The sequence below is a fragment of the Anabrus simplex genome, chromosome 1 (assembly GCF_040414725.1).
Source record: "Anabrus simplex isolate iqAnaSimp1 chromosome 1, ASM4041472v1, whole genome shotgun sequence".
NCBI lineage: Eukaryota > Metazoa > Arthropoda > Insecta > Orthoptera > Tettigoniidae > Anabrus > Anabrus simplex.
The window spans coordinates 870,104,566-870,117,936 of NC_090265.1; the positions used below are offsets into that span (position 1 = coordinate 870,104,566).

At 42.1% G+C, this 13,371-nt stretch overlaps 1 protein-coding gene across 1 annotated transcript in view; it reads right to left on the minus strand.

Moving 5' to 3' along the window:
- The window catches only part of LOC136874302 (visual pigment-like receptor peropsin), a 70,923-nt gene that overhangs the window by 13,080 nt on the left and 44,472 nt on the right, over positions 1–13,371 (minus strand). Inside the window, exon 5 of the mRNA XM_067147948.2 lies at positions 12,839–12,958. Within this exon, the coding sequence (XP_067004049.1) occupies positions 12,839–12,958 (120 nt within the window). The remainder of the gene's footprint in view (positions 1–12,838; positions 12,959–13,371) is intronic.

Sequence of the window (13,371 nt, forward strand, 5' to 3'; positions counted from 1 at the left end):
GCCTATCTGTGGAATCAATGAATCGCAGACTTCCACGAGACCAAAAATAATCGTTCCAGATATCGTTCATCAGTCACTTCACATACTCAAGTGAAATGCCGAATACTGTTCAAGCTCGAGATTTCATTGACGGTCTAGTGGTACATATGTTCATTCTAGGTATCAGGAATTCAATGAGTGTCATAACGTTCCCTACAAAGTTACCATATCCAGGAGAAAGACTGCCTATTCAGGAGAAGAAAATACAGTATATAAGGAAAACAATGCAGTATATTCCAGAAGAGCATCTTGATTTCTACAATGAGATTATTAATTGGCCAGTTACCAAAGATAATGTGTTCGGTGATGGCTGGAATGAATACTGACCAAACACTTTTGTAAAAGAGCGAAAATAAAGATATTTTGTAATAAATTAATTTTTGCCGCCCATTTTTTGGTAAAACAGCACATGTCAAGGGAATGTAATTTCCGACAAACCCAAACTACTGCAATATTAATTCCTTTTTTTCAATAAAAACATAGATTTCAATGTCCTCTACCTATAAAACATAGTGTTTTTACAACGTGTATATTGTTTACCGTTCCTGTACGTTTTAGGTGGATATCTCCAAACTAAGATTTTTTGACATGTGCTGCTTCAGAAAAAAACAATTCATTGATAAGGCTTAAGTTTAAAATTTTCTTTGTGAGCCTGTTATTATTCATTCTATACAAGTGACCATAAAATTGTAATCGCCATTTCCTGATGATATCTGTGGTTTTTCCTGTAACTTGATAGATTTCATGTGATTTATTTTTCATCCAAATCACATTTTAGCATTTTGGTCCTAAGATTTTTCTGAGGATTCTTGTTTATCGATCATCTGTATTTTAAATTGTCCACAAACTATAATAGTTTCAGATACATAAAGTGCTTGTGTTTTAACTAGTGTTATACAATGTCGTAATGTCATTTTTATGCTCTTTGATATGTTGCAGTTCTGTCTTTGTTAGCTTGCTGATTTAACTCTACTGGTTCCATAATTTCACCTCGTTGGCTGAAAGGTCAGCGTACTGGCCTTCAATTCAGAGGGTCCCGGGTTCGATTCCCGGCCAGGTCGGGGATTTTAACCTTAATTGGTTAATTCCAGTGGCACGGGGGCTGGGTGTATGTGTTGTCTTCATCCTCATCACGACGCGCAGGTCGCCTACGGGAGTCAAATAGAAAGACCTGCACCTGGCGAGCCGAACTCGTCCTGGGATATCCCGGCACTAAAAGCCATACGACATTTCATTTTCCTAGATACTTAAATGTGTCTACTTTAGCGATATTTCCATATTAGATGGTTAACGGTTGACTGTTGAAACCTGATCTAGTCCCTTCCATATACTTTGTCTTTATTCTTTTCATAAGAAATGGAATCCTGTTTTGGCTGCTATTTCATGAAGTTTTTCTACAAACTGGATTGCTTGCTGTCTGTTGTTGGATAGGATAGCAATGTCATCAGCAAGTGCTAGGCAATTAAGCTGAATTATGTTTTAGAGACATCAACCAATATGTATACCTTTAGTTTCATTTTCCCATATCCTCATCACTTTTAGGAGCTGCCTAGCTGAGGTGATGCATGCGTCCTTTATTCACCCGAAAGGACTTGAGATCGACTCCCCGTCAGGAAGCCGAAACATTTAGAAAGATATTTCCACTTCAGGAGAGAGACATGGCGCCGAGGTTCCGTCAGCATACACCAAATACATTAATGTCCAAAATTAAGCATAATCACTAAACGAGGCCATACCACCTGATAGGAATGTCAGGCGGATTTCTGAACATACGGAAGCTGAATCACACACCATATGTCACACAACTTGCCCAAAAAAAGCAGTGTCAGAAAGGTTCTGATAGCTAAGGTACATTTTGACAACAACTAACAAAACTTGGCAATGTCTTCCACAACAAAATATGCTGTTAATAGGGTGTATGGTTATCCCTAACGGCCACATATGCTTCGCAGCGACGTAGCATGCTCTCTATCAGATGCTCCTAGAGCTCCTGTGGCAGTCGATCCCATTCCTCCAAAAGGGCAATGTGAAGGTCTTGGAGGGACTTGGTGGAAGCTGACGGGATGCAATTCGCCTTCCCAATGCAACCCAGGAATGTTCTATAGGATTCAGATCTGCAGACCTCGTTGGCCAGTCCATGCGATGAATGTCTTCCCAGCCAGAAATTCATTTACCAGAGCAGTGCGGTGCGGTCGGGCATTATCGTCCATTAAGAGGAATTTTGGAGCAACCGCACCTCTGAAGAGTCGAGCATGTGGTCTCAGTACCTCATCCCTGTATCTCCGAGTGTTAAGAGTGTTCCTCGGACCACCCATGAAGATGTACAGTTCCGTACGGCCATTCAACATAATGCTCCCCACACCATGACGCCACCACCATCATACTGGCCCCGTTCCACGATGTTTCTGTGGTTGTATCGGCTACCCGGCTCTCTCCAGATTAATGAGCGACAAGAATCGTTCTGCAAACTGAAGCGGGATTCATCTGTGAAGAGCACATGCCTCCATTCATTCATGGTCCAGTTTCGATGTTGACGGCTCCACAGTAAACTGTGCTGGAGTGAGCGGGACACACACCGCTGGTCGTCGGGTAAACAGCCCTGCTGTTCTGAGTCTCCGAAACACAGTTTACCGGGAAACGGCAACCTCTGAGATGGCTGCAAGCTCCGCCGACAATTGTCTTGCTGGTGCCCTCCGATTTCGTCGGGCGATTAAGGCCTGATATCGGTCCTGCTGTCGGGTGGTTACCCTTGGTCGACCTGGTACTGGCCTATGACTAACATCTCCTGTGTCTCGAAATTGTCTCCAAAGCCTGGAAATGACACTTTGTAGCACATTCGAGGATACGGCGACTTCGGTCTGTGTCTAGCCTGCTTCCAGGGGGCCGAGTGTTCTACCCTGCAAAACGGTGACCAAATGGCGTCATTGTGCCATTATGTTGTCACGTTCACCACGAGGCTACACTCCGCACATTATAACAGGTCAAACACGACTGAGGGAATATGGGGCGCAGTCACTGGCTGTGTTTTCCTTTCAGTTACGCCGCTAGTCAAAGCAGGGATCATTCCTTTCCCACACAGAGCGAACACGTAAGGTTGGTAGGTGCATATGTCGTGCGATTTGCGGTCTATTTCCTGTTGCCCTGCTTACTCGTAACTTATGCTTAACTTTTGGACACTAGTGTATTAGTACCTGGGGGCAAAGGCGGCCGGGCGTAGAGCTAACCCCTCTACCCCACCAAGTGCCGAGTGTACGGATAGTGGAAGCCTTTACCTTCCACCCGTCCACGGGCCTTCATGGCCTTTACGGAGATGACTTTGCTTTGCTAGTAGTAGTAGTAGTAGTAGTAACAAATGGGTTAAAGAAGGTAGACGAGTTGTGATTTTGTAGTCTATTGTCTTTGATACACCGATCGCTCTTTTTATGTATAGCGCTTTTACGCTTTCTAGAGCCGACAAGTTGTTTTCTGTGAGGTATGGCCATATGATTTATATCCCATACGTTAGTATAGGCATGATTTTAGTTCTGAGTAGCGCCATTGCTGTCTCAGCTGAGGATTCTGATGTAGCTTATGTCATGCATCGCTCGTACAACTTGTGTTGTTTTCTCTGTCACATGTTTGTGAAGCATTTAGCGCTTGTGTGCAGCGTGATGTCTAGGTATTTACAATCTTTTACGATGTTTATCTTTGTCCTGTTGATGAAGATTTCTGTTCAAGCAGGAGCCTTCCCTCCTTGTCTAAACACCATCATTTCCGGCTTTGAAATATTAATCTGCTATTCTATGAAACTGGGGCCAAGATAGATCGGAAGTGGACAACATCTAACTGTGAGATGAGGCACGTGTTTACAATATTGGCAGTACATGGTTTTCACCATATTATTTGTACGAACATATCTTACCATGAACTAACACAGACGTGTGAACGGTAACACTTAGAACCCTGCAGCAAAATAACAAAATCAATTAAAGATTATGCAAACCAAGGTGCAGGTGCGCAAGATTAGTGTATCCTTCCTTTATATTTATGGCTATTTGGCTGCAATAAAAGTATTATATAATTAAATGGGGTAAAGTGTACTTCAGATTGTTTTGGAATATTTGGCAAAGCAGAACAGATGAAGTAATATACCAGCAGACAGCGAACTTACATCTTGGACTTCTTTGATATTCTCCCGGCACTAAGAGCCATACGCCATTTCTTCTTTTTATTTTTACTGCAAGTACAATTTTGCTTTTATAATTTGGCCAAGAGAATGAAAATATACAATATGAATTGGCCAGGTTTGCAGAGGAAGTACAACTAAGCACCCATCCTCTTAAGCATCCCCCAATGAACTACTTTTACTCCACCCTTGTTTCAGAGTGTACAGCTATCTCCTCCCATAAGATGTAACAAAAATAGGGGGGGAAATTTTAGGGACATAAAATTATTTGAACACACTGAAATCATACTTGATCGTCAGGCGACTCAAAAAGTAAGAGTTTCCGGACAAAGTAGATGTAAAATATCTTTAATCTTTCTCTTCTTCTACCGCTTCTTCCCACACCTTGTAAGGTCGCGGGTACGAATTGTGTCGCACATGTGGATTTTGCCCTGTTTTACACCCGGTTGCCTGTGTCGAGGGATGTAATAACGATTGCGTGTTTTTGTGATGGTTGGTAGTGGGGTGTGTTGTCGAACCAGAACCCTCTGAACTGAAATGCTCAACGCTGACCATTCAGCCAGAGGAGACGGACATAAAATGTTTTTAATCTCTGCGTATAAAGAATCCAGTATTGAAATTCTTCCCTGTATTTCTGCTACCTCTGTATAGCCGTCACTTATCAACTTCAGACCTACCATTCTCTCGAATTTTCTTTCTGTCAAGTCATCCAGAGATCCGGTCTCGCCAGTCAATCGATATGTGAAGAAGTGAAGAGAGGCGTGGAGATCTCTATGTTTTATTCAATGTATTCCATCCGTACGATGGAAGTACATCTACTGGAACACCACGTTTAACTTAGAGCACGACAAAAGAAAAACTGAGTTTGCAAAGTCATACATAAAGGATATACTTGAAATTCAGAATATAGTAGCTATTAGAATAGTCATTTTAAATGTGCCATATTGAAGGAGGATGGCACAATTTGAATCAGGTAGTGGCAAGAATGTTTTGTCCTACTCCGTGGCTGATTGTCAGCATCTCACCCTTCAGTCCTCATGCTCCATTTCCGGTCGATTCATAGGATTCTAATTGCGAACGGTTAATTCCCTTGGCTCTAGGACTGGATGTATGTGTCTTCTCCAACATTTTTGCAATTCGCATATTACCCCTACACTACACTCCACCACACTAACACGCCGTTTTCCATACACGGCAGACGCCGATCCCTCTCATCACAGGGTCTGCCTTTCAACGGCTCCATCAGGCTATAATAACCACACAAATTATTATTATTATTATTATTATTATTATTATTATTATTATTATTATTATTATTATTATTATTATTATTATTATTCCTTTGCTGGCAATACCTGGTGTTTTCAGTGCACTGTGTCTTCTGGTGTGGTCCAGAACAAATTTGTTACTTTCATTGTCCAGTCTCAGTCTCATCCTTGGCTCTGACAGCAGGAAAGTGACAGAGATGTGAGTGATGCTAGTAATGCCATTCCGTATGCAGCCAGTGCCTGTTATGAATGGTGTGAAAACTTCGCTCATAGGATCGGTTGGTGCGAGCTTGGCAGACTGAGATGTAGTAACAACATCTGGCTCCGTGAGGAAAGCAACGGGAAACTGCCTCGCTCCTCATTTCCTTAGTACGCCTGATCAGTGATGCCTGGGCCACCTATGACGGCTTATGGCGAAGCTGTTGAGGTTCAAACCAACCTCTGGGCTGAGCACTCAACATACATATTATTATTATTATTATTATTATTATTATTATTATTATTATTATTATTATTATTATTATTATTTTTAAATCAGTTTACACTCCAGGGTTGGTCTCTCCCACGGACTCGGCGAGGGATCCCACCTCTACCACTCAAAGACAGTGTCCTGGAGCGAGATACATTTTATCGGGAATACGGGAATACACGGGAAGAAGGGACAGCACCTCACACACGTGGGCTCACCTGTATTCTGTACAGGGGCCATGTGGGAGATGGGAAGTCTGGAAGGAATAGGCAAGGAAGAGGGAGGGAAGGAAGTTGACCGTGGCCTTAAGTTACGTACCATCCTGACATTTGTCTGGAGAAGAAGTGGGAAACCACGAAAAACCACTTCGAAGATGGTTGAGGTGGGAATCGAACCCTCTCTACTCACCTGACCTCCCGAGGCTGAGTGGACCTCGTTTCAGTTCTGGTAATGAAAATCCACAGTCGACCGGGTCAGAAATGGAATGAATGAAACTCCACCTAGCAGCGAGGATAGAAACTGTGCCGGTTGCCGAAGCCTGTCGCACTCCTCTGGTCCAGTCCTGCTACTACTTTTCAAATGTTGTGGCAGAGTCGGGAATTGAACCCGGATCTCTGGTGGTGGCAGCTAATCACATTAAACACTACACCATAGAGGTGGATTATTATTATTATTATTATTATTATTATTATTATTATTATTATTATTATTATTATTATTATTATTATTATTATTATTATTATTATTTAAGAGATAGTGGCACAGTGGTCAAGCCATTTGTCTCCCGGATTTAAATCTCGACAACCAGCATGATGTGGCAGGAGTGGCATCTGGCTTTTAGTCCCTAGGCAAATTCTTAACTGAGCCTGGATTATCTGTCAATCCCACATAAACGTGAGTAACTGGCATTGAAAAAAACATTAAAATGTGGAAGGATTAGTAAAACTATGGTTCAATAATGAATACTAACTGAATATACAGGCGTAGATTCCCTATGATTATACATAATATGGACAGCAATTGCCTGATTTTGCTTTTATTCCCCCCCCCCCCTTTTTTTCGCGCTATAGGTTGGGAGACGGCTGTCAGAATGAGTGCGTAGAGCGAGAAAAAATATCACTTATCTTGTAGACTGTAGCTTCCTGTCCTGAACAATCTACTGCTAGTAATTAATGAAATGATAAATAAAGGTGGATGATATTAATAATAATAATCCCTTGGCGCAACAACCTCGAATGACCTTGGCCTACCAAGCGACCGCTGCTCAGCTCGAAGGCCTGCATATTACGAGGTGTCATATGGTCGGTACGACGAATCGTCTCGGCCGTTATTCTTGGCTTTCTAGATCGGGGCCGCTATCTCACCGTCAGATAGCTCCTCAATTGCAATAATATACTCTGAGTAGACCTCGAACCAGCCCTAGATCCAGGTAAAAAAAAATCCCTGATCTGGCCGGGAATCGAACCCGGAAGAGGCAGGCACGCTACCCCCACACTGCGGGGCCGGCAATAATAATAATAATAATAATAATAATAATAATAATAATAATAATAATAATAATAATAATAATAATAAATTCGTGTGCCTGTTACAGCCCTTTCCAGACTTTTCCACGAGGGTGAGTTGAGTCTGCCTTATATGGAGAAAATGCGTGTTATTGTGATGGAGGATAGTGTTTTGTGTGGTATGAGAGTTGCAGGAATGTTGGAAATAAGAAAGCCATCGAGTCAAAGAACTTAACCGCGTACGATTAAAATCCCACGACAAAGCTAGGAATCGAACCGGGAGTCTGGCAGCCCGAAGACCAAGACACAGACCACTCAGCCACGGGGCCGGACAGTTCCTAGATAATTTATCTTAAATATGAGTCTATACTTTTTTAAATGTTGAGCATAAATTACAATACGGAAATGTCAATAATCTGCATTCTGCTAGGACAAGAATTGAAGAACACTACGCAGTTAGCTACCGAGACTGACCAGCTTAAAAGTGATGTGATTCGATAGAAATGAACGTACTGCGGTCAGGCAAATAGAGAAGTGTAGGTAATATAGATGATTAATAGATATTCTACTCCCTGTATGAAAGTATAGCAGTCGTGGCCACACACAGATATTTGGAGAGTATTCAGGGGCGTTTCGTCTTAAGGATCACACGAACACCTGAACACCCTGGTAATCCCAAAACTCTTGAAATTTACACGATATTGCAAGATTTCTGTACGTTGAGAATGTACTGTATTTGCGAAGTTGTAAGTGCCAATTCACTTTCCGTTTCCATTTGAATCACGCGTCACGGCAGCCGATCACAACCCCATTTTGAACTACAAACTTGGGTGTATTGCACGGCTAGAGGTTGAAGGTGTAATACTGTGGTATGGAGAATATGAACGCAGTTTCTCGTGGCTTGACATTGATATGTAGACTACTTAGCAACAAAAATCGAAATTCATGAATCTGTTATCATAGCCAGTATGGTAAAAATGTATAAGACATAAATGATCAGAAATTTAATACTATATAACTTTAGCTATGTAGTGTTTATCGATAGGACCACTAATAACATAATATTTGAGAAATGAATATTAGGCCTTCCCCTACTACCATTTCACTCAGCACGAATAAAATTATTTATACCCTAAATTGTAGAGGCTCATTCCACGACTTTACATACCGATTTTCATTAAATTCTCTTCAGCCATTTTCTCGTGATTCGTGCATACCGTACATACAGGAGAGCGCATTTCCTTGTTACTGTGGACACGACCGATACAGAAAAACGGTTCTTTTTAAATTCTGAGCAAGGTACAGAGAAAACTCTTATTTTATATATTGGCACATGTTCAAATAAAACCAATGCCAGCTGCTGCTTATTATCCATCCTTTTCCAAACTACTTACGGTCGCTAGTATAAGTGGATCAAGCCCAGTTTTACGACCGCATGTCTTTCCTGGCACCAAACTTATCTGGAGGAATATATTCACTACTGCGCGTTTCTGTGGCGGTGTATAATCCTACGGTTAAAATTTCCGGTCCCGCCGGAAATCGAACAAGGGTCCCCCCGAGCGGAAGGGCACTACGCTAACCTTTTTCTCAAGTAGCCGGTCAAAACCAGTAATAACTTATCAGTTTCAAATCATGAGCATTGTAAAATCATCATCATCATCATCTGTTTACCCTCCAGGTTCGGTTTTTCCCTCGGACTCAGCAAGGGATCCCACCTCTACCGCCTCAAGGGCAGTGTCCTGGAGCTTCAGACTCTTGGTCGGGGGATACAACTGGGAAGAATGACCAGTACCTCGCCCAGGCGGCCTCACCTGCTATGCTGAACAGGGGCCTTGTGGAGGGATGGGAATATTGGAAGGTATAGGCAAGGAAGAGGGAAGGAAGCGGCCGTGGCCTTAAGTTAGGTACCATCCCGGCATTCGCCTGGAGGAGAAGTGGGAAACCACGGAAAACCACTTCCAGGATGGCTGAGGAGGGAATCGAACCCACCTCTACTCAGTTGACCTCCCGAGGCTGAGTGGACCCCGTTCCAGCCCTCGTACCACTTTTCAAATTTCGTGGCAGAGCCGGGAATCGAACCCGGGCCTCCGGGGGTGGCAGCTAATCACGCGAACCACTACACCACAGAGGCGGACAACTGGTTTAATCACCGCCTTTATGATCGCTTTTGCTGTTCATCAAGGAGCAAAACTTTTCGAAAGGCCGCGTGGTAGCACGAATAGAATGGAATAGAAAAGAATATAATGTTCAGTCTTTTATTTCCAACCTCCATAACCTCTAAGTGTTCTACTGTATGTCTCCTGTGTTCAAAGTATCATGGGGATCATGAACGTTACTTTCCGTTACTTCAATGTCTGCCTAATGGATAATTCTGATATTATATTTTAACACGATTATGTCCGCCTCCGTAGCGTAATGGTTAGTGTTATTAGCTGCCGTCCTCGGGGGCCCGGGCTCGATTCCCGGTACTGCCAGAAATTTAAGGATGGCAGGAGTGCTGGTATGTGGTTGAAATGGTACATGTAGCTCACCTCCATTGGGGGTGTGCCTGAAAAGAGCTGCACCACCTCGGGATGAGGACACGAGGTTTTTCTTTTCAACACGATTATACTGCAGGCAGTAAATACCTCTAAAATAAACTGATCACTCGTTGTTTCTTTTTCGTCACTCACTGCTATACAACGGGTCCTGGTCTGTATAAGCAATTCAGTGAATAACTACAACAGATGTAAACACAGGAGGCTTATAGACAGTTTACTAACATCAAATTGCACATAAACGCTGCATAAAACTGGTATAAAAGTTAAACAGCATTTATTAGTAAGACTGCTAGGAGTTGGAAGGAAGCGGCCGTGGCCTTAATTAAGGAACAGCCCCAGCATTTGCCTGGTGTGAAAATGGGAAAGCATGGAAAACCATCTTCAGGGCTGCCGACAGTGGGATTCGAACCCACTGTCTCCCGGATGCAAGCTAACAACCGCGTGCCCCTAACCGCACGGCCAACTCGCCCGGTAAGGGAAAGATTAGAAGACTATATATATAAAGTGGATATGCTTCTTTCGTAGTAACGCCGTGTTTCCAGAACCAGCCCAGAAATATGCGACATTTGCTGCACTAGTGTATGTAACTTGTCAGATGTGTCACAGAAGAGAAACAGATGGCCGGAAATATCCCTGCGGCCCACGCCGTGTTAAGTGGAAACATATCCTTTACAACTTATCATAAATTGTGTGCTGGACGAAATTAGATCTGTCCACCCGGGTATGTGTTATAGCCAAGTGTCTCCGCAGAGCAAAGCACATAGGGTGCTGTGAATTTATATGAATTACTGCAATACCTAGCAATAAACAATCCGCACCTCGATTTCTCCTTCAGGATTAAAATACCTATTATTATTATTATTATTAACAACGACGTCCCATTAACGACTCTAACGATTCTCAAAGACGCTGAGGTGCTGGAATTTAGTCCCGTAGGATTTATTTTGACATGTCGGTAAATCTACCGCCACGAGGCTGGCGTAATTCAGCATCTCCAGTCATCACTACACTGAGCCAGGATCGAACCCACCAACTCGGACTAAAAATCAATATTCTCTAGTCCGAACCACTCAGTCAGACAATTAGATTATTATTATTATTATTATTATTATTATTATTATTATTATTATTATCCCACTCGTTGGCTGAACGGCCAGCGTACTGGCCTTCGGTTCAGAGGGTCCCGGGTTCGATTCCCGGCCGGGTCGGGGATTTTAAACTTAATTGGTTAATTCCAGTGGCACGGGGGTTGGGTGTATGTGTTGTCTTCATCATTTCATCCTCACCACGACTCGCAGGTCGCCTACGGGAGTCAAATATAAACACCTGCACCTAGCGAGCTGAACCCGTCCTGGGATATCCCGGCACTAAAAGCCATACGACATTTCATTTTATTATTATTATTATTATTATTATTATTATTATTATTATTATTATTCTGCGCGAATGGGTCACGTAGGACCACGCGGAATCAACATTTATTGAGCTTTCCTCCTTGCCCAATAGTTCTTTATTCATTTTCATCGATTGTTGTAATTTCTGTTCCTTCGACCAAGTACGCCGTGTTAATTTCTTCCCGTCTTCCTCAAATCCTCTTGTGTGAACAATTATCCTGATTACATTCCTATCCTGCAGATTTGACGATACTAATTCAGTGAGGTCTTTCTATACTTGCTTATACCATGTTGATCTCGTGCGTTTGATTTGCTGAAATTTTGGTACTTGATGAGTAAGTCTGTTATTATTCATTCTTTCCAAATGGCTTATTAATTGAATTTTTCTTAGTCTCGTTGTATCAATAAGTTTAGATATTTTGAAATATATTTCCGAGTTGGGTTTGGGATAATGTATTCCATTTTTAATTCTTGGCCCTAAGATTGTCTCATGATTCTCCTTTCTTTAATCACGAAGAGTTCCTTTAATTTTTATGATGTAAAGAGAGAATCTCTGAAGCATATTGTTACTATAGTGTTGGTAGTAGTAGAGACGAATTGCTCGACTAAGCAGAATATTTCGATCTATCAGTGGAGAGATAGCTTGGAATGATGTTAGTAGACGAATAATCTTGAGTGGAGTTATTAAAAGTAGGAAATATCAAAAAACGAAGATGAAATTGGAATTCAAGAGGAAAAATTGAGGCAAATATTCGTTTATAGGAAAAGTAATTAGGGATTAGAAAAATTTATCAACGGAGAAAAGTTAAAATCCACAGCCTGTGTCCAGTCATTCGAGCCGGTCAGGAATGGAATGAATGAAGCCCCATCTATCGGCGAGGATAGGAATTGTGCCGGCTGCCGAAGCCTGTGGCACTCCTCTGGGGCAATGATTAATGACTGATGGATGAAATGAAATTATATTGGAGAGTGTTGCTGAAATGAAAGATGACAGCGAAAACCGGAGAACCCGGAGAAAAACCTAACCCGCCTCCGCTTTGTCCAACACCGGGATTTGAACCACGGACCCCAGCGGTGAGAGGCCGGTGCACTGCTACCTGAGCCACGGAGATGATTGATAAATTCCAACTTCTTTGATATAATTGAAGAGCAGACTTGGTAAAGAACTGATAGAGACTCTCCTACCTGGGTGACAGTCCTAAATGCAGATCAATGGTGATTGATTTATTGATTGTCGCTGTTGTTGTTGTTGTTGTTTTTCTTTAATATAATTCAACTTATCTTCTTTCATAATAATATATAATAAGTAAAAGAATCACCTTACTTCTCAATATGAAGTGGAAGTAACTGAAAGTCTAAACTCAATGAAATAACATAGAGCAGACAGCTTAGGTTGTAATATACTATACAGTATAATGAAGTCCATAAGGGACTATGTGACTAAGTACCTGCACTTACGTTAACATTGCAGGTAGCGCACCTCCAAGTAACAGGAAACACAAGTTGTAACTCAGCTGGGATCCGGAGATCGGTCGCCAGTCCAGATCACAGCTCATGCCTGTTGGGTCACAGTTGTACCTGAAAACAACAGATCTCTACATAAAACAAATTGTAACTGGAACGTGGTGTTAAATGAGGTTGGTGGAGTGAAGATTTAGATTTGCCCTGGCCCTGTTGCATCCTGATAAGGGAAAATGTTGATGATGATGATTTATTTATTTACGTATTTATCCAAGTTCGAAATCACTACAATATATTTACAGCTACCCTATTTACACTTTTATTTTTCCAGTATTCAACTGTCGAGATGGCACATTCATTGGCTTCCACCAAATCCTTCATACTACATGGTTTAGGCAGATTTCTGCAGATGAGAAGGTGACCATGATGTTGTCTTTCACCACACTCACACAAATCTTCATCACCTCTTCAAAATGGTTTTGCATCGTGTCACTCCAGATCTTAATCTGTTGAGCGTCTTCCAATGTCCA